The 22,533-nt window shown below is 39.8% G+C and overlaps 1 protein-coding gene across 2 annotated transcripts in view; it reads left to right on the forward strand.

Annotated features, from left to right (window-relative positions):
- Positions 1–22,533, forward strand: part of efl1 (elongation factor like GTPase 1) — a 262,860-nt gene that overhangs the window by 119,615 nt on the left and 120,712 nt on the right. For both annotated transcript variants that reach the window (XM_043677604.1, XM_043677605.1), the window contains one exon: positions 5,692–5,824. In XM_043677604.1, the coding sequence (XP_043533539.1) occupies positions 5,692–5,824 (133 nt within the window). The remainder of the gene's footprint in view (positions 1–5,691; positions 5,825–22,533) is intronic.

A 22,533-nucleotide genomic window follows, 5' to 3' on the forward strand; every position in this document is an offset into this window, starting at 1 on the left:
CTCACATTTGCCCAGATTGAACTCCATTAGCCATTTCTCTGCCTAGCTCTCCAATCTCGATGGGCTGAATGGCCTAATTTTTGCTTCTATGTCTAATGGTCTTATTTCCTCGAACCTAATCTACTGCATCTTGAGCTTCCAGTATAGTCTTTTCTATATTGGTGAGATTAAACATAGACTAGGTGACCATTTCACTGAGCACCATTACCAGATCCTAAACAGCCATACTTACCACCTGGTTGCTGCCCATTTCAATTCTCCCTCCCACTCCCTCTCTGACATGTCCATCTCCTCCACCTCCAATGCCGCAGTGAATCAGACCAGAATTGGAGAAATAACACCTCATCTTCTGTTTGGGCAGCCTACAGCCAGAGGATTTAACATTGAGTTCTTCAATTTCAAATAACCTACCCACCCATCCCCTGGTGACCTTCCAGCCCTGCCAATTCTACTTCCCGGATCCTTCCTTCCAACTAAAGATTTACAAAGATGTTGCCAGGGTTGGAGGATTTGAGCTTTGGGAGAGGCTGCACAGGCTGGGGCTGTTTTCCCTGGAGCATAGGAGGCTGAGGGGTGACCTTATAGAGGTTTACAAAACTTTGAGGGGTATGGTTAGGATAAATAGACAAAGTCTTTTCCCTGGGGTCGGACAGTCCAGGGTGCTGGCAGGTGGGACTAGATTGGTTTGGGATATCTGGTCGGCATGGACGTGTTGGACCGAAGGGTCTGTTTCCAAGCTGTACCTCTCTATGACTCTACCAACCGGATTTATTCCTCTCATCAACCAACCAGGCTTCAGCACAATCTTCACTAGCTTCGCTGTCTCCCCACTCCCAACCTCATCCCAGCCTCTACTCTCCTACCAGCCTTCATAACTTGACCTTACCTGTTCATCTCCCTTCCCACCCAACAGCTCCACTCTTCCCACTGACCTATCATAGTAACCCCCTACCTGCATCCACCTATCATTATCCCACCCACCTTTCCCCCAGCCCCACCTCCCCCCTCCTATTTATTTCTGAGCTCTGTTCCCCCTCCCCAGCCCCAATAAATGGTCTTGACCTGAAATGTCGCTTTCTTCACCACCTGATGCAGCCTGGCTTGCTGTGTTCTTCCAGCCTCCTGTTTGTGTACGGTGTGCAGTTCTTTATTTTTCTGAAAGTAATCTAAGTCTGTAGGGCCATTGAGGGGTTATTTGCCTGGGGCTGGCTAGGTAAAAACAAAACTGTGGCAAGTTTTGTTTTTATTTTGTATATAAACAAGAAACTTACTTAAGAGACTAAACTTGCTCTTGTAAAAAAAGACCTATTACTGCTCCATTATAATTAACAATGTACTGACTAACTTGCTTTGAAATGTGCTGTTTCTGAGTTGCTGCCGTTATTGCTTTATTTATAAATAAAGGCAAGTGTCCTTCAGTTTTGAAAATATTATTACTTTGGAAAGTTGGCTGTTACATTTATCTGTACTCCTGTTTCATTGGAAATTAGATTATTTTACTTCTTAAGCCTAATGCTTTGAGAATTTTGAGTTGTGCAAGATGTCAGGAACAGCCTAAAATTCTTAACTAGCAGAGAGCAACTTAAAATAGCATGCAACATCAATAAAAGGACAGTCATATTTCACAACAGTTGTGTTTGTAAAAATTATGCCCTTTAGATATTTACATGATTGTGCACTTTTGACATTTCTCGTGACACTTTAAAAGCTTGAATGCTTTTCTTTGGCTTCCCTATTTACATTTCAACACGAAGCAACTTTACTTAAAAAAAAATCCGAAAGATTGACCTGAGTCAAGTTGATGGCCAAAAAATGGATAGTTCACAAAGCATGTTACACCGTACCAGTAACAGTAATACATTTCAGATTACAGCTCAGAACAAATAAACTTTCTCACTGGCTTTTGCTATTTGGTAATCCTACATCAGGGCCTCCTTTAAGCCTCAGACTTTGCAGATTGGTTTACTTCTGTCCATTCAAATGTCCATTGAAATCTGCAGTCTGCTGCTGTATGTGCAGGATCAGAACTTCCATTTTACTTTGTCTCCTCCACCCAGTAAGATCCTCTCCTCTGTCTCCTTGCATTTTAAATTTTTCCCTTCTTAACAACACCATGGCATCCTTTCCTCCAAATGATCACTATTCGCATGACTTGCTAATGTTGTTCTGAATTGCTCCTTGAATAAACTCGCTTCCAGTATCTGACCTTCTCTGGAAGGTCCTTCAAAGCACCTGACTTTGCTATTTGGCAAGTTGCAAGCCCATCTGTTCCGGTCTCCTCTCTTACCCATTGTTCTTCCAGATATTTAATTAGCCAACGTGTTTTCTGTTTGGTTCATGTCAACCAATATAATCCCTTAGGACTAAGTCAGACATGATCTTAATGTGAGTGATTGCTGTGGTATGATGGTTTTGGCTGAAAAGCACCTCATAGATAGTAATGCTTTTTCCCCTTACTAAGACCTTGCTGCTTTTTCGAAGTTATAATTTTAAATCTCTCCTGGCTGTTCTGCAGTCTCTTTTTTTGAGCACTTCACCTTTTCTATCCTTCTCAGCTCTCCTTTTAAAAATTGCATGTTTATCACAGACCCAAGTCATACCTCTGATTTTCGTCCGGATATCATAAATTCTTTTCACCCATTATGCTGACTCCTTATCCTCAGTGACTTCTGTTTCTTTCTCAGATGTTCATTCCTAAAAAATACCTCCCTTCCCCCACTGTCCTCCCATCGTACAAACTCTCTATGTCAAAGTCAGAGCCACCATTTCCCACATCCTCAATGCTCTTGTGATTTTAATTACTGACAGGGCCACCTCTGACCATTTCCTTTCAGCTCTTACCACTTACATCCTTCTGGACCCACATCCAATCTCACATCCATCTGTTTCCTTTATTAGTTATTTACTTCTGTACAGTAAATAACCCAACTCACTTTATTGACATTGAATCAAAATCCTGAAACTCCCTTCGTAGTAACATTGTGCATGCCCATAGATCTCAAGAACTATAGCAGATCAAGAAGGCAGCTCACTACCATCCTAAAATCTTAAGGGAAATTAGGGATGGAAAATCAACACTGGCCCAACCAGTGATGTCGATACCAAAGTTTTGAAAATCTTAATCTTCCAGTTATTTGGGGGGGTATTGATTTGCTCAATTTTTCCTTTACTTTTATTTTGATATCCTTGTTCCCAGAAAACTCTAGTCATTCCTTCGCCAACAAGGTAAGGCTACTTTTTTTTTGTTCCTTGGAACCCAAGGAACAAACCTACCCAGGGTTGCAGAATCGAGCTCGAGAGGGCATCAGTTTAAAGCTAGAGGAAAATTAATAAAAAGGAACATGAGGAGCAACTTTTTTACACAGAGTGTGATATGCACGTGGAAGTGGTTAAGGTGGATACATTAATGATGTTTAAAAGACATTTGGACAAATACATGGATGAGAAAGGTTTAGAAAGAAGTGGGCGAGGTGCAGGGAAATGGGGTTAGCGTGGATAGACATTTTGGTCGACATGAATCAGTTTGGGCCAACCAGCTTGTCTCCATTGTGTAAGACTCTGACTATTTGGTGCATAACTAATTTCTCCATTATTTTCCAGCTTTAGTGAATGGCATCAAATGCTATTGAGCCTTAGTTTCCTCTCCCAAAACCACCCAGGATCATCCTGGAGAGTAGAAAAAGAATTCCTGATTTCTTTTCTCTTAAGGCTAATAATTTTCTCAAACTCTGCCTGCTGCCACTACAGAATCAGTCCTGCTGTCTGTGTTGTGTCTTGTAACCCCATCCAACTTTTCTTTGCAAGCCAGACTTCTTCAGGCTGTCCCACCCATCCTAAGTCCATCTTTCGCCAGCTTCCTTTCTCTCTCCTCCTTTTCTACTTAAAATCTCATTTTTTCATTGAGACTCACCCCCTCCTCCATTGATCCATTGCTCACTAAACTGCTGACCACCAATCGCTCCCTTCTGCCTCACCTTGCCAGCTGACATTATGAATGGTTTGCTCTCCTTAAGTACTGTTACCTTTCAAATTACCTGTCATACCCCTACATCCAAAAATATTGACTGTCCTTACAAACTACCATTCTGTTTCCACAGTGTGAAATGTGTTGAATTTCTCCAATCAGTTGTCCGCCATTAGCTTACTATCATAAAGTCACAAACCAGTCATGACTGATGACCTCTGTGAATATGGTGCATTATTTTTCATTCTCCTGCTTGACCTCCATGAAGGTATATCTCTCAATCCTGCTCCATACCTTTCCTCCATCTAACGCAGTGATTCCACTCGCATTCAGTCACACTTCTGTATCTGGTTGTACTGAGTAGCTTCAGCAATGGAATCCCATATATTGTTCCAGTGTTGTTGTTCCTTAGTTATAAAAAATCTAGTCTTAGCGGTACCTCTTGTTCATTTGCACACCAATGTTTGGTATTGCTATCTTGAGAGATGGTATTAGTTTCCACTTCTATCTGGGCATACCAAACTCTAGCTCCACCAATTACTTCTTTGTCTGATGTAGCCTGTCTTGCTCTTGCTTTGTTGCAAAGGGAAGTTGCAACTTTTGAGAAGACCAAAGCCACTATCTTCAACCCCAGCTGAAAACTACATGCCTAAAAGTCTGTACCAGATTGCCAACTGGTACCTCTTCAACATTCTCCAATTCCTTTCCCATGAGCAGAAACAAGTCTACACTGTACAGCAAGCCAAGATCTGTTCAAATTTCAGCTGAATTTCCAGCCCCATGTCCTCTTCATTGCAAAGGCTGCCTGGTTCACCTGCTCTAACATCACTTGTCTACTTGTTTGCTCTTAAAACATTCATCCATGCCATTAAAACTTAAAATCTCAACTATTGCTGTGTCAACAACCCGCAGCCCCCTATAAATTATTTCAAAACCTGTATTCTTAGGAATTCCTTTTGTATACAAAAGGCACAAGTTGTTAGGGGCCAATGTCAGTATAACTACAGCAAAATCAAATCATTCCCTAAAGCAATTGAAAATGCACTTTTGGAAATTTAGCTTAATTACTGAAAACAATATTACAAACTCTGATTGCACAGCAGCATCTCTTGGAAATTGTAGCAGCAATACGTGGTGATAGAATGTATTTATTTGTGTAAGTCCATTCCACTGTGCCACTAAGTGAATGGAGATTTGTATTAAGTTTAACTGTTTACAAAAGTGTGTGGGAAAACAATTCTAAAATCCTGAATGCCTTTTCATAAAATTAAGCATTCCAGCTGATTTTGCCTCCCATGTTTCTGTAATCCTACCGTTGATTGCTGAATGTAGGGTGGCATACTGAAGAGGTTGGAATTATACTGTAAGTCTCAGAGCCAGGTCTGACTGGCTTGTTAATGCTATCTCAATCTCTTGATATGTTATTTTCTTTTAATTCTTTGCAGCAAATAGCAGTTTGTGTAATATTTAGAAAGTTAGCCGTAATCTTCCGATAGGCACTAATGGATGCTCAGACCTCTAAAGTACAATTCGTTACTTGACCAGCAGAAACATAGCCTGATGTGATTTCAGATACCGTAAATTTGTCTTGCTGATTTATGCTGAGAAATGTAACTTTAACATATTTCAATTGATTTTGTTATCTTTTGTTGTTAACAAGTAAAGGGTGTATACAGTGACGCTGTGAGAAATAAATTTTGTATTCATATGAATTAATATTTCTCTAGTTGCCAGAGAGATGCTCACCGAATGATGACCTGTCAATCCCACACTTGGCTTGTTGTACAGTGGAGGACTTGTTCCTGCTCATGGGAAAGGAATTGGAGAATGTAGAAGAGGTACCAGTTGGCAATGTGCTCGGTAAGGTTTTGCTGTTGAGTTTCTCATCAGCTTGTAGATCATGGTACAAAGTTTACAAATGGAATAGTTCAATCCTGAAAAAAACTTAGTGTATATAATAAACTTGTGTATAATACAAGTTATTTCCATGTTCAGAAAATGAAATATTTCAACCCTCCACTTGCTCATTTTGTAATTCAGTTGACCAGTAATAGAATGTTGGATGAGCTGAAGTTGACAAGTATGGAAACCTAACCAGCAAATAATTGGAATAGTTGGCTCTGAAGGTGACTTAAGATATGATTGATGGGCGATGATAAAAATCTTTGAGGCGCTGTACTTTTCAACATCAGCAAAGCATATAATATCGTCACTGCATCAGTAACCTGATATATTGCTGTAGTAAATTTCCTCTAACAGTGCTGATTGAATGGCTGTTGTATCAAGCATATTTAGTTTTGTCAGAAACCTGGGGAATTGACCAAACAGTGTTCTTTATTCGAACTGAGAGAACAGCAAGGCAGGTTGCAATTTAGTGAATCTTTAATTGGAACATTGTCTTGCGTATTCTCTGACTTGAGTAATTAATCTAACTTAAAATTGACTAGATTTTTTTCCGTAAGGCTTGAGAACTTCAGTTAGATGACATCTGTACTGAGTTCAATCTTTTTAATCCAGTCATTTTATCAGTAAACAGACAGCAGGTGCTTTTCCCAATTTAATCATATTTTCGTCAAGTCCATTTTGTGGGAAAAAGTCACAGAACAATTTGATTCAACTGCTTAAGTAAACACCACTTACTTGGGCTCAAAAGCCTTTTGAATTAATGGATAACTTAAATTAAGTGCATAAACAAAAGGAGTATGTGGTATTGTATTCTCGTATCTTATGAAATCCATCTAGGTTAGAATATAGACAAGGAAAGAGGAAATGAATGGTAATTGCAGTGGATATAGCATTGATCTTCTCTGGATCAGAATCAAGTTTGCACAGTTTGGTTACAAGTCTCCCCCAAAATTTAGTTCCGAAGGATCATATATGAAGCCGTTTCAGTGGGCCATATGATGGAACTGGATAGATTAGTCACCATAGCATTGCCCTTTGTAGAGTTTACAGAGAATCAAATAAACGCTAGTTTGCAGGATCTTCAGTGTATTCCAAACAAAGTTACTAACATAGTTGCATATTCTGAGTAAGATGTTGGCCTTGCCATCAACACCTATATCCTATGAAAATATGGGAAAAACTCCTGAATAAATGGTGCTGAAGGCTGAGGGGTGATCTTACAGAGGTGTACAAAATCGTGAGGGGAATGAGTAGGATGAATAACCAAGGTCTTTTCCCTGGGGGTGGGGTTAAGTCTAAAGCTAGGGGGCCTATTTTAAGGTGAGAGGGAGGGATTTACAGGGGAACCAAGAGGCACCTTTTTCATGTAGGTGATGCATGTATGGAACAAGTTGCCAGAGGAACTGATGGAGGCTCCTACAATTTCAACATTTAAAAGGTGTCTGGATGGGGATATGAATAGGAAGGGTTTAAGAGGGGCATAGGCCAAATGCTGGCAAATGGAACAAAATTTATTTAGGATATCTGGTCGGCATGGACGAGTTGGATTGAAGGATCTATATCCATCTGTACAGCTCTGTGACTCTAATTGTGGTGGTAGTTCCTTTCTTCTGTTTCTCTTTTTTTTCTATGTGAGGTTTAGGAAGGAAATTCCAGAGAGAGGAAGAGAGTCTCAGACCCTCAAAGATATGGCTGTCAATAGATGGCTAATGAGAGGCGAGAAGCTTAAAAAAAAGTAGAGTTGGAGGAATGTTGCCCCAGATAAGGTGTTGGAGACAGTTTGGGATCCTAAGATGAAAAACAGTTTAAAATGTTATATTGGAGGAGGGGAGCAGGAAGATCTGGCTGCTGGACACAACAGAGGACTGGGCAAAGTGGTGTTTTTGGAGACTTTTGTGAGCAAGAAAGAGCACCCAATGGTTGGTTCTGAAGGCGACAATAGCATGTGATGAAAAAGCAACCATTAGTGGAAGTGGAATGGAATGAAGTGTGGCAGAATCATGGGATCAGAATTTACCAGAGGATCAAGGTTGTGTACAGGCTGTACCTGCCTTAAATGGTGACTGGGGAAGAGGATGGCACAGATGGCGAAGGAGTTTAGTTTATGGGAGAATCTTTCAGATCGAGAACTCAACAGAGTTGTGCCTCCTCCAAATGAAGGATCTCCGAGACTTAAAAATTTCAGCCTAAAGAATGAGAGTATATATCATTTGTGTTTTAGTCAGGAGAGTGAATAGTTGTCGTAAGCATAGTGTTCTTTATATGGTTGTGAACTTCCTATTCATAGTACAAGCATCAAATGCTTTTTTTTTAAAAAACCTGTGAAAACAGGAGGGTGTGGATCATAACTGAATAAAAAGCAAACTAACTACATGAATTAAGGCAGTAAGGGTAAAGGTGGTGACCACGCACTTTGCAAAAGGTGAGAAGAATTGGTGCTGGGACTACTGGGCCAAAGGCTGTTGCATCACCTCGTTCACTATTTAAAGAAATGACTTAGATTTTGTAATCAGGAGCAGAATTTCAGAATTTGTGACTAACATCAAATAGTGGGGTATAATTAATACAGAGTATATTGATTAAAAAAAGGAAAACATTAATGAACAGAGTGAGCGTGTAATTTATTTTGTTCATTCATGGGAATGTGGCTTTGCTGGCTGGACCAGCAGTCCTTGCCTATCCCTAGTTTCCCTTGAGAGGGTGGTGGTGAGCTGCCTCCTTGAACCACTGTAGCCTATTGGTTGTGGATGCTTCCAGAATGCTGTTAGGGAGGGAATTCCAGAATTTGGACCCAGCAACTTTGAAGGAATACAGATATATTTTCAAATTAGGCTTGGAGGGGAGATTGCAGGTGGTGGTAATCCCATTGTATCTGCTGTCTATATCCTTCTAGATGGTATATTAATTGAAAATTGTAAATTATATGAATTATTTCTTTAAATGTTTGCCATTGCTTGACTGCTGTCATATCTTTCAATATAATTTCCCCAATCTGTCTCAGAATATTCATTCTTCATACCTTAGTAACTGGTTTTATTTAAATTTAAAGCAACTAATTTTTACATTCAGCAAACTTTATTGTCGCTCTCCTTGTACTTATTTCCAAATCTCATAGTAACAGAAAAGAAACAAAATCTAAAAACTTCTGTCTAGGGTCATCAAGTTATACAACACGGAAACAGACCCTTCGGTCCAACTCATCCATGCTGACCACGTATCCTAAACTGACCGAGTCCCATTTGCCAGCATTTGGCCAATATCTCTCTAAACCCTTCCTATTCATGTACCCATCTAGATGCCCTTTAAATGTTACAGTTGTACCAGCCCCCTCCACTGCATCACCCTCTGCATGAAAAAGTTGCCCCTCAGGTTCCTTTTAAATCTTTTCCCTCTCACCTTAAACCTATCCCCTCCAGTTTTGGACTCCCCTATCCTGGGAAATGACCTTGGCTATTCACCTAATCCATGCCCCTCATGATTTTATAAACTTCTGTTAGGTAACCTGTTAATCTCCCTGTTCAGCCTCTTATGACTCAAACCCTCCAATCCCGTTGGTACCACCCAGATTACCACCATCTGCAAGCTCCCTTCCAAGCCTGATTTGGAAATATATCAGCATTCCTTCTGGTTGTAGGTTTGCTCGCTGAGCTGGAAGGTTAGTTTTTAAACATTTCGTCACCATACTAGGCGAACCTCCGGATGAAGCCTGGAGCATTCTTTCACTGTTGCTGGGTCCTAATCCTGGAATTCCCTCACCAGCAGCATTCTGGATGCATCCACAACCAATAGGCTACAGTGGTTCAAGAAGGCAGCTCACCGCTACCTTCTCAAGGGAAACTATGGATGAGCAATAAAGGTTCTCGCCAGCAAAATAATCATCCCATGAATGAACAAAATAAATTACATGCTCACTCTGTTCATTAACGTTTTCCTGTACTTTTTGTCAACATGCTCATTATTAACAGTACCCACTATTTGATGTTAGTCACAAATTCTGAAATTCTGCTCCTGATTACAAAATCTAAGTCATTTCTTTAAATAGTGAGCAAGGTGGTGCAACAGCCTTTGACCCAGTAGTCACAGCACCAATTCTTCTGGAAAACCACTTCTTGCCTTTTGCAGAGTGTGTGGTGTTATGAAGATATGGATGTACTGTACCTTTAAGAAAGTTAAAAGCTGGCAGAACTACCTGACAACACCAAGTGTTCTCAACAAGATGCAGTGCAGCATGTGGTCCAGCAGTTAGTGTAGCTGGTTGCTTGGAGACAAAAACAGATTTAAATTAGGCCAATCAGTGTAAATTATACCCCAAAAATACCAAATTCCAATCAAGTTTGAATTTAGTATATTGACAATCTTAAAAGCCAATGACACAATCCGATGCTTTGGGAGTATTGGACCAGGGAAAATTGAACAGTTGGGAGGAGAACTGCCACACCACCAGCGTGTAGAGACAGTCTGGAGAATAGCTCTCTTAAGGGTATCTTTAGCGATCAGTAATCTGTGAAGCAGAAATCCCTAAGAAGAAGAAAAGAAGATTCGAAGTCTGGCTGGTTTTTGAAGGTTGAATTTTTTCAGTGAATCTTAATTGGGGGATTTTATTGGACTAGTTTTATAGAAGGGAAAGTGAAAGATAGGTTAGAGGAGGGAGTTGTAAATAGTTGTTGCTTAATTATGCTCTGTTATTCTTTGAGAAATAAAGTGGCTAATTTTTACTTTAAATAGTTCTAGGACTCTCAAAGTTTCACAGAGTATGACATGGGATAAATCTTTTCTGTGTTGCTGGTTTAAATGAAGCAGGAGGGTTTACCCTGTGTCGCAACAGTGGTCACCACGTTTATCCTTAATGCCTTAATTCATGTAGTTAGCTTGCTTTTTATTCTGTTATGATCCACACCCTCCTGTTTTCACAGGTTCTTTAAAAAGAAAGCATTTGATGCTCATGTGATGAATAGGAAGTTCACAACCACATAAAGAACACTATGCTATTGAGTTCAAGATTTGAAAATTCTGCCCTGAAACTGAATTCCTTCGCCATCTGTGCCATCCTTTTCCCCAGTCACCATTCAGGCAGATACAGAGAATATACAACCTTGATCCTCTGGTAAATTCTGATCCCATGATTCTGCCACAAATAGCACTTTATTCCACTTCCACTACTGATGGCTGTTTCATTATATGCCTCTGTCACCAACAGATCCAACCATTGCATGCTCTTTCCTGCCTTCCACCAGTCACCAAAAATACTACTTTGCCCAGCACTCTGATGTAGACAGGCAGGAGGCTGAAGAACACAGCAAGCCAGCACTCACTGGTGTTCAACATCCAAATCTTCACTCTCTTATAGGTGATAAGATAGGTATTACAGCCAGATTTGATTTTGATTTCAACTGATATGCACAAGATAAAAATTAGAAATGGAACAGAAATTGATTCCATTCCCACCTCTTACCCCCATGATCTTGGCCTCGTGAGATGAAGTAACTTGGGTCATTCTGGAGGTTAAACCTGGGCTTTATTACTTTATATGGATTAGTACCAAAGTATCCATGAAGTCACTGGGGAAATAACATGGCACATGTGTGTGTATTATAATATATGCACACTTGCCTATTCTATTGAATTATCCTTCTGGACTCTAGATACAGGAAAAAATATATTAGCATGTACATTGAAATTTATGCTGGCACTGAGTTCTCTCTGTTTGTAATGTTTTTCTGTTGAGCAAAAGTATTATGCAATTTGAATTGATGATTTATTATGTTAACTATGCATAAATCGGGTACAGAATGTGATAGTTGAATGAAATTTTCTGTGCTGCACCACTTCGCTGCAGTTTGTGTTTAATGTTCAATGATAAATACAGCCATGATAAATGTGGTTCTCATTTCTTGGTTCTCTATTTAATTAGGATACAATATATAGTGATGATTTTTGCAAATCTGTGAATAAGGAAGCAATCTAGCTGGTAAGATAGGGAATTGATAAGTGCTTGTTAATTGAAATACCAATGTGTCATAATCAGTGAGTGAGTTATACGAGTAAATGAAAATTGGCATATGCTTGAAGATTGGGTTGGCACTGCCATATTTCAAAGGGCTAATAAATGAATTAATCTTTTAATTATATTGAAGCTAATAAAAAAATTTATGAAGCTGTTAAATATTGAGTCAAAAGTGAACCTATTTTAATTATTTAACAGTGATTAAACTTTACAAAATGCAATTTAACTTGTATATGTAGCTGTCATTCTAAGGGAAGTAGTAGTGTAAATAAACTTTTCATTAGCAATTACTTTCTATAATCTGAATGGATAAATGTTCTTGGCTCCCTGTAATTTATCTACCATACCACCCATGTTAAATGTCTTTATTTTATTAATATGTATGTTAAGTATAGAATTTTAGATAGATATAGATTAATAATGCTCTTCCCCTTACTGATTTTTGTGTTTGGTTCTTTGTTCTCATACTTGTCGTCTGTGCTGCTCTGTCTGGAATCAGAAGTTAAGTTGCTCTGTTGTGTCTATATGTCACTTATGCATCCATTACACGTGGAGTAATTACCATGGGCTTTTACTGAGACATTGTCATCAAACTCTTTCCAAACTTGGCAAATTTAGATTGATTCACAGTTTAAAATGCCAATTATCTTTTAACATGGTTTGAAATATTTACATTTGAAGATAATTCAACTCGACTGAAAGAAATACTAGTATCAAACTACTGTTGGCAAAGAGTCAATTTTGTGCAGATAAATAGGTCCAGTGTACATTTGACCACTTCATTATGGATTGTCTATCAATTTACAGTAGAAGAGAGTGTTATACTCATGACTGCTTTGTTGTAAGGAAAGTTAGGAAAACTCAGTTTTTAAAAATATTCTTTCATTGGATGAAGTTGTCACTGGCTAGGACCATATTTATTGCCTATCTCTAACTGTCCTTGAGAAGGTAATAGTGAGGTCCCTTCTAGAATTGTTGCAATCCACAGTGGTGGATGTACACTAGGTGTTTAACATCTGTTGTTGGGAAAATGTGGGAAAAGGAGATAATAACAAATTTGGAATTCATTATATGATCAAGCAGAGTCAGCATGGCTTTATGAAGATGAAATCATGCCTGAAAACTAGAATTCTTTGAAGAGGTAACGAGCAAGATAAATAATGGGAAGCAGTGGATGTAATATATTTGGATTTTTATAAGGGATTTCATAAGGTTGTTTAATGAAGTAAGAGCCCATGGGTTGGGGGTAATAAATTAATATGGATTGAGGGTTGGCTAATTCATAGAAGGCAGGGAGTTGGGATAAGGGAGTTATTTTCAGAGTTGCAACTGCCGACCTGTAGGGTGCCACACAGATCAGTGTTCCGGCCACAATCATTTACAATATATTTTAATGACTTGGATGAGGAAATTGAATGTAATATAGTCATGTTTTTGGATGACACAAAAATGATTGTATAGGCTGATGATAAGGATAACACAAAAGAATCTACAGAGGGATATAGACAGGTTAAGCAAGTGGACAAAAACGTGGCAGATGGATTATGATGTGGGAAATGTGAGCTTGTATACTTTTGCAGGAAGAATAGGGGAGCTGCATATTATTTAAATGGAGACAGGTACAGAATAGAGGAATTTGGGAGTCCTCATGCACAAATCACAAAAAGCTAGCGTCCAAGTTTACTGGATAATGCAGAAGTCAAATGGAACATTGGCCTTTCTTTCAATGGGAATGAAATAAAAAAGTAGAGAGATTTTATTAAAATTGTACAAGGCATTTTTTTGGACCACAGTTGGAATACTGTGATAAGTTTTGGTTTCAAAGAACAAGAACAAAGAATTGAGAGAAGTACAGCGCAGGAACAGGGCCTTCCGCCCTCTGTGTTCTATGACCAAGCCAGCTTTGTATCCATCTAGCCAGTCTACCCTAAATCCCATGTGATTTTGGTTTTTGTACCAATCTGCTGTGTGGGACTTTATCAAATACCTTACTAAAGTCCATATAGATTACATCCACAGCTCTCCACTCATCAATTATCTTTGTCACTTCTTCAAAAAATCAATCAGGTTGGTGAGACATGATCTTCCCCATACAAAACCAAGTTGCCTGTCCCTAACTAATCCATTTTCTTCCAAATGTGCATGTATCTTGTCCCTCAGTATCTTCTCTAAGTGCTTCCCCATCACAGACATCCGGCTCACTGGCCTGTAATTTCCTGAATATCCCTGCTTCCTTTCTTAAACAAGGGAATGACATTGGCTATTCTTCAGTCCTGTGGAATTTTGCCTATGGTCAAAGAGGATGCGAAGATATCTGTAATGCCCCAGCTATTTCTTCCCTTGCCTCTCATAGTAACCGGGGATAGATTCCATTTGCCCATGGGGACTTACCTATCTTAATGCAATTTAGGATACCCAAAACCTCCTCCTTCAACATATTGACACTCTTTAGAGTATTCACACACTCATCCCTGACCTCAACATCAGTCATGTCCTTCTCTGTGAATACCGATACAAAGTATTCATTAAGAATATCTCCCACTTCCTGTGGCTCAATGCATGACTTCCCACCTTTGTCCTTGAATGGGCCTACCCTTTCCCCTGCTACCCTCTTTCTTCTAATATATGCATAAGAAGCCTTGGATTCTCTTTGACCTTGTTTGCTAAAGACATTTCATGGCCCCTTTTAGCCTTGTTAATTCTGCATTGAAGTTCTTTCCTGATTTCTGTGTCCTCCTCAAGGGCTTCATCAGTTTGTAGCTGCATAGACCTATCATATGCTTCCTTTTTCCTTTTGACTACACTTACAATTTCCCTTGTTATTTATGGTTCCTGAATCCTGCCATTCCTATCCTTCAATTTTGCAGGAATACGCATGTCCTGCACTTGAATCAACTGCCCTTTAAAAGCCTCCCACATGCCAGACATGGATTTGCTCTCAAATAACTGCTCCTAATCAGCAGACTTCAACTCCTGTCTAATTTGGGTGTACTTGGCTCTTTCCCAATTGAGGGCCGCTCTGGTCCTTGTCTAGGACTACTCCAAATCTTATGGAGCTATGGTCACTAAGCCCAAAATGCTCTCCTCCTGAAACATTGACTGCCTGTCCTGACTCATTTCCTAATGCTAAGTCTAGTTTGGCCTCCTCTCTGGTTGGATTGTCAATGTATTGTCTCAAAAAGCCCTCCTGGACACATCTCACAAAATGCTCTCCATCTCAGTGACTGGCTCTAAGGGAGTCCCAGTCAATAAGAGGAAAGTTGAAGTCATCTACCACAACTACCCTGCTTTTTTCACACCTTTCCAGTATCTGACTACATATCTGCTCCTCTGTCTCTCATGTGCTGTTCAGAGGTCTAGAGAAAATTTCCACCATTGTGATTTCACCCTTCCTATTCCTGAGCTCCGCCCATAATACCCCACTGCACGATCCCTCTGTGTGTCCTCCTTATGCAAGGAAAGATATACTGGTATTAGAGGCAGTCCAAAGAGGTTCGCTCGGCTGATACCAAGTGTGGAGGCACTTCTGAGAAGAGGTTGAGTAGTTTGGTCTGTACTAGTTGGAATATAGAAAAATGAGAGGTAACCTTATTGAAACTCAAGTTTTTTCGAACGCTTGATATGCGAGATGTGGATAGGTTTTCCCTTGTGGGACACTTTCGGACCAGAGGGCCTAATGTTAAGATAAGAGGTTGCACATTTAAGACAGACATGAGGAGGAATTTCTTGTAAGGGTAGCGAATCTATGGAATTATTTACTGCATAGGGTTGTTGAGGCTGAGTCTTTATCTGTGTTCAAAACTGAGATAGACTGATGTTTAATCAGTAAGGGAATCAAAAGGTGAGGAAAAAGCAGAAAGGTGAAGTTGAGGATTCTCAGATCAGCCATGGTCTATTTGACTGGTAGAACAGTTCTGTTTCTTATGGTGAACATGTTCGACAATGCACGAGTAAATGGTTGGACCAGACGTGAGAATTCATTTCTTCATTGTAATTTTGAAAATTTTGAACAGCCAGTCTTAGAAAGCTATTTGTTAAAATGTTCCAAAGTTCAAAGCACACAATTGAATTATGTTAGATCGGTTTATGGGAATTTGCAATAGCTCATTGTGTGAATAAGTGGCCTGGCAGGGAGACAGGGAGACATTATGTTGTGACTGATGAAGGGTCACTGAATGTTGACTGTGCTTTCTGTCCACAGCTGCTGCCAAACCTTTTGAGTTTCTCCAGCAATTTTTGGCTTGTTTCAGATGTCATCCACAATTATGTTTTATATTATTGGCAAGAGTTGTGTGGTGGGAGTGATGGGTTATCAGGAATCAGTTAAGTATTTAGGCCTTCATGGTATAGAGTTGATCACCTGTTCTTTTACTGCAAATCAATTTTAAATGTTTGTGTCTTCAACAGTATTAATCATTGCAATATAAAATATTGTTTTAATCTGTAATTATACAGATCAATTTCCTTTTGACAGATTTTCTTGACAGCAATGGTGCTTTGTTATTGAACATCATTCAGTAGTTCCTTTACTGTCTTTGACTCAACTACAACTCAGTTGGTAGCACTTTCACCTATGAATCACAAAGTTTCTCAGTCCGTGTCCAACTCAAAAGGCTTGAGCCCAAAAATCGAGGTTCGTACACCAGTGCAGTGCTGAGGGAGTGCTGCACTGTTGGGTTGCTTTCTTTCTGCTGAGACATTGAACCGAGCCCCAACTTGATCCTTGGGGTGTAAAAGATTGTATAACCCTGTTGTTGTGGTTCTGTTCGCTGAGCTGGGAATTTGTGTTACAGACGTTTCGTCCCCTGTTTAGGTGACATCCTCAGTGCTTGGGAGCCTCCTGTGAAGAGCTTCACAGAAGGTTCCAAGCATTGAGGATGTCACCGAGACAGGGGACGAAACGTCTGTAACACAAATTCCCAGCATGGCGAACGGAATCACAACAACGAGCACCCGAGCTACAAATCTTCTCCCAAACATTGTATAACCCTATTTCAAAGAAGAAAGAGGAGTTATCCCTGTGTCGTTGTCAATATTTAGAGTCATAGAGATGTACAGCATGGAAACAGACCCTTCGGTCAAAGTCATCCATGATGCCCAGATATCATAAATGAATCTAATCTCATTTGTCAGCACTTGGGTCATATCCCTCTAAATCCTTATTATTTATAAACCCATCCAGATGCCTTTTAAGTGTTAATTGCCCCAGCCTCCACATTTCCTCATTCCATACACACACCACCCTCTGTTGGAAAAAGTTGCCCCATATGTCCCTTTTAAATCTTTCTCCTCTCGCCCTAAACCCGTGCCCTCTAGTTCTGGACTCCCCCAACCCAGGGAAAAGACCTTGTCTGTTTACCCTATCCATCCCCCTTGTGATCTTATAAACCTCTGTAAGGTCACTTCTCAGCCTCAGCCACTCTAGGGAAAAAACGCCCCAGTCTATTCAGCCTCTATCCCTCAATTAACATCACAAAGGCAGATCTTCTGGTCGTTATCACATTATTGTTTACAGGAACTTGTTACTTACAAATTGGCTGCTATATTTTCTACATAGGACAGTGACCATATTTCAGAAGTAAATGCTTTGAGCCAGTAATCATTAAACGTGCCCTATAAATGCAAGACTTTTTTTAATGTTTGCTGAACTGTAAGTAATAAAATCCCTGAGTACATACTAACATTGAAAGTCATCTTTCATTTTGATATATTTAGTGGTTTCAGTTTCCAAGTACAACTTAACTATTGACTTTTTAATGTTCCTGGTATGCATTTTCTCAAGTGTAAAAAGTGGCATACCAAAATGTCATATAATTAAATCAATATATTTAAAACTTAAGTAAATTATTTTAATTTAACAACATAAAAATCATCTGGTTGGCTATCTTGATAATTTGAATCGCAAACTAGAGATTTTATTCTACTTAGGTCAGTGATTGAGTCATGGATATCAAATTTGGAAGAAGTCATTCAGCCAATCATGCCAGTGGTGGCACTTCAACTAAACCATTTCGTCTGTTCTTAATTCCCTCTATCTTTTAATCATGGGCAAATAAAGGTTGGTTGTGTTGAGTTTGTTTAGACATACAAGTTAATTGTAGTCTTACACTGTTAAACGTTTGAGAGACAAGCAGTACTTCTGATTTTTTTGTTTTGTCATAATGTTTTGCTTCTTCATCAGCCAAACTGAACAAACTTGGTTCAGTTTTGTTGGATTGTCTCTTAGTTTGGTCACTAGGAGGTGCTGTAGTGTAATACATAGACATTTTTCTTCCCTCCTTTTTAGTTCCACTACCTGAAACCCACAGAGAAATCTGGGTACATATATCAGTGAAGGCAGATTCAAATGTGAGTCTCCTGGTTCATGGCACCATTCATGAAAATGCAACGACATTTTCAGTGAAAACAGGTTACCTGGGAGACCTGCTGGTAGAGTGTATTCATCTTACTGCATGAAGAGAGACCCAAGTTTGACTTGCAACCTCCTTTGATATGGTAATGTTTGTGTTGACGATGTTTTGTTTTGTGAAAATTTTGTCACCATGAAAAAAGAAATTCTTATGTGTTTTTTTAACGTTCTTTTTACTTTTTTTTCTTATGGTAACTAGCAGACAGCATAAGCCAGCAGCAGCTGCTGTACTGATTAGCCACTCAGTGGCTCTGAATTTAGTAAACCATGGATTTAAGTCTTGGTCAGTTCTCTTCAAGACAGTCTAGATACAAATGAGCAAACCAAATGTGTAGCTATCGGATTATGAGACACTAAATGCTCAGTCCCTCTGAAAGAAATTAAAACATGAACATATATGTAAAATTGATCATTGTGCTCAAAGTTATAATCATTTCCTGGTATAACTAAATAGGTTATTTTACTCAACCTTAAATTAACATTTTTTTGTTAGTTACTGAATAATTTCTGATTGCTGCTTGAACAATGTGATAATTATGGATTCTGGATAATAATTGTAAGTGTTCTGTCTATCCCCAACAAAATATTCCTTGAGGTAGCCACTAAGGAGTTGCAATAAATGAATCACTTATGATTAAAGGTAGAGTAGTTATTCAAATATGTAGAAAGAAGAAAGATATTGATTTGAATTGTATCCTTCATTTAAAAGACAATGAAGTGCTTTTGATGTGTGGTCACTGTTCTATGGGAGTACACAGTTAATTTCTGAAGTAGTAAAATACTACAAAGAGTATAAAGATAAATAATCATTACATCTGATGTTGCTTAAGGGATAAGTATTGGCCATAACATTGCAAAAACTCCTTTGCCATTCAAGGTATTACAGGGGAACCTCGGATTATCGATTATTCGGTTAATCAATTAAATGCTTTTCCTCTGGGGCTCGGAGTTTTTAAAGTCTGCTCCCCATTCAGGAGACTGCAGCAGCACTTCTTACCAACGGCCACCCCCGCCCCCTCTCCGGGCAGCTGGACTGTACACCAACAACAAAGCCGCTGCTGCTGCTATTGTGGGGTAAGTCTCCAAATAGCGCACACACACAGACAGACGCCCAACTTTTTACTGCACCTTTTTTGACAGGCTCCATGTTTACCCTGTACAGGACAATGTTGCAGAGATTATCTGGGAAAGGGGTGGGGGTGTGGTTTAGGGTACACCCCTGTGTAGAACTCCAGGGAAAGTGTGGGGGGAGAAAGAGAGGGTGGGCAGTCAGTCATTTGGAGACAGTGCCTGTTTAATCACAATAAATAAAAGATGTGATCACTGTTGGAAACACGTCTTTGATGTAATGTTTCTGTCGGGACCTCGAGATGTCCTTCGGATAATCAGATTTTTGGAGAATTGATATTTGGATAATCAAGGTTCCTCTGTACTCCCTGGGATCTTTTACGTCCACATGAGTGAATGGATAATATTGAGAAATCATACAATTCTCTGATAACTTCAGCATCTCACTCCTTTTGATATTCACTGAGCCATGCCTGACACTTGAGGCTCAAGAATTAAACTGATTGTAAAATATTGCAATTGATTGGTGAAATTCCAGATCTTGTAGAAAAATAGTATTTAAGAGGTAAGAGGTATTTTTTACAGTAACAGTATAATAAACCTTTGTTCTGTAGAATATAATGAATGAAGAATACTGGCTTGTGTCCCTTGAATCTTTCAATCTTAATTTATTTGTATTAATCAATGCAAATTGACAGTCAAGGTTTGCCTATAATCTTAGCATTTTGCCAATGAAATTATATAAAGCACAACAATTTAATTGAGCATTAGAGCATGCAAATAGCTTTGATATTTAAGTGAAGAGTTTATGAAGTTATTACAGATCATGACATGAAATATTGTTAGACTGTGTTTGGCGATGATTAGATACTTGCTGACCTAGGGTGAATGATCAGCACACTGACAAATGGGTGAATTCAGGATTCCCTACTTTTTAAAAAGTAGGGATGGAGTGTTGAAGAAGTTCAGGATTTGAAAAGGGGCATAGAGTTAAGGCTAGGATGCTACCTTAGTTTGTATATGATTGTGATTTTTGTTCTTTAGCATTAACTTTTTAAATCTGGATGTGAATGGAAGAAAAAGTAAATGTTCTCACAGTGTAAGTAATGACACTTTAGTAGGTGACACTTTAGGACTTCATAAACAGCAGGCTTCCTACCTTCCAGAGAGTAGGTGCTTATCTACCTGAGGTCAAATAGATGCTCAGATCATTCTGCACATGCCACATAGATTAGATTAGATTATTTACAGTGTGGAAACAGGCCCTTCGGCCCAACAAGTCCACACCGACCATCCGAAGAGCAACCCACCCAGAACCATTTCCCTACATTTACCTCTTCACCTAACACTACGGGCAATTTAGCATGGCCAATTCACCTAACCTGCACATCTTTGAACTGTGGGAGGAAACCAGAGCACCTGGAGAAATCCCACGCAGACACGGGGGGAATGTGCAAACTCCACACAGACAGTTGTCCGAGGCGGGAGTGGAACCCGGGTCTCTGGCGCTGTGAGGCAGCAATGCTAACCACTGTGCCGCCCCTTAATGTCATAATGTAGAAATATTGTTTCAACCCTCATAAGGGCCTGACATCCACATTTTTGTCAAACCTTTCTCATGATTAGGTTAAATTTCATACTGATAACTGACATAAAAATTTAAAAATCACACAACACCAGGTTATAGTCCAACAGGTTTATTTGGAAGCACTTCTCCTTCATCAGGTGGTTGTGGAGTATAAGATCATAGGACACAGAATTTACAGCAAAAGTTTAGAGTGTGATGTAACTGAATTTTGAGGTTGAAAAAGACCTGGATTGTTTGCTAAGTCTTTCATCTTTTAGAATGCCATGTTCAGTTCTTTCATATGTAAATTCTAGAACTTTCTTAAAGTTACATTCTCAAGTGAACTTTAACAATAAGTACCATGTTGGCCCAGATAATACATTGAAGGTGTGAGGTGCCCTATGTGAGGCTGTCTGCACCCCAATGTTCAGACTGATTCTGATCTAAAAAAGGGGTTTACAGAATCTTACATGGATTTATGCAGTTTAAAATGCAATTCTGCAAGTACAAGTTCATCCCACAAACTTATACGTGTGTGTAAAGAGGTAGAAATCTGTGAGAGGGTGTATGTGTGAGTATGAGAGGGGGTCTGTAGGAGTGTTTGTGTGTGTCAGTAGGAGTATCAGGGTGTGTGGGTGTTTGTGTGTGTGTGTGTGTGTGTGTGTAATGCAGCGCAGTGGGGTCACCTGTCGTGTGACATGAACCCAAAGTCCCAGTTGAGACCATCCCCATGGGTACCAAACCTGGCTATCAGCCTCTGCTGGCCACTTTGCGTTGTTGGCTGTCCAGAAGTACACCTTGGAGGATGGTCACCTGAAGGTCTGAGGTCAAATGTCCTGGGCTGCTGAAGTGTTCTCCGAGTGGGAGGGAACACTCCTGCCTGGTGATTGTTGTGCAGTGTCCATTCATCCGTTGCCATTACAGGTGGGGACACCTCCACCACGTACGAATCACTCATGTGACTCTGCCAACGTTGTCCATCTCATACACTGCAGGCAAGGATGCCCTGAGACATGGTATGTTGGTGAGACCGAGCAGAGGCTGCGGCAATGGATGAATGGACACCACACAGCAATCAACAGACAGGAGTGTTCCCTCCTAGTCAGAGAACACTTCAGCGGTCCAGGGCATACCTTCGGGTGATCATCCTTCACTATGCTTGGGCTCATGTCACACTATAGGTGACCCCACTGCACCATGCACACATTCTCTCTCTCTCTCTCTCTCTCTCTCTCTCATTCTCTCTCTCTCTCTCTCTCTCTCTCTCTCTCTCTCTCTCTCTCTCTCTTACACACTCTCTCTCTCTTACACACTCTCTCTCTCTTACACACTCTCTCTCTCTTACACACTCTCTCTCTCTTACACACTCTCTCTCTCTTACACACTCTCTCTCTCTTACACACTCTCTCTCTCTTACACACTCTCTCTCTCTTACACACTCTCTCTCTCTTACACACTCTCTCTCTCTTACACACTCTCTCTCTCTTACACACTCTCTCTCTCTTACACACTCTCTCTCTCTTACACACTCTCTCTCTCTTACACACTCTCTCTCTCTTACACACTCTCTCTCTCTCACACACACACTCTCTCTCACACACACTCTCTCTCACACA

The sequence above is a fragment of the Chiloscyllium plagiosum genome, chromosome 36 (assembly GCF_004010195.1).
Source record: "Chiloscyllium plagiosum isolate BGI_BamShark_2017 chromosome 36, ASM401019v2, whole genome shotgun sequence".
Lineage (NCBI taxonomy): Eukaryota > Metazoa > Chordata > Chondrichthyes > Orectolobiformes > Hemiscylliidae > Chiloscyllium > Chiloscyllium plagiosum.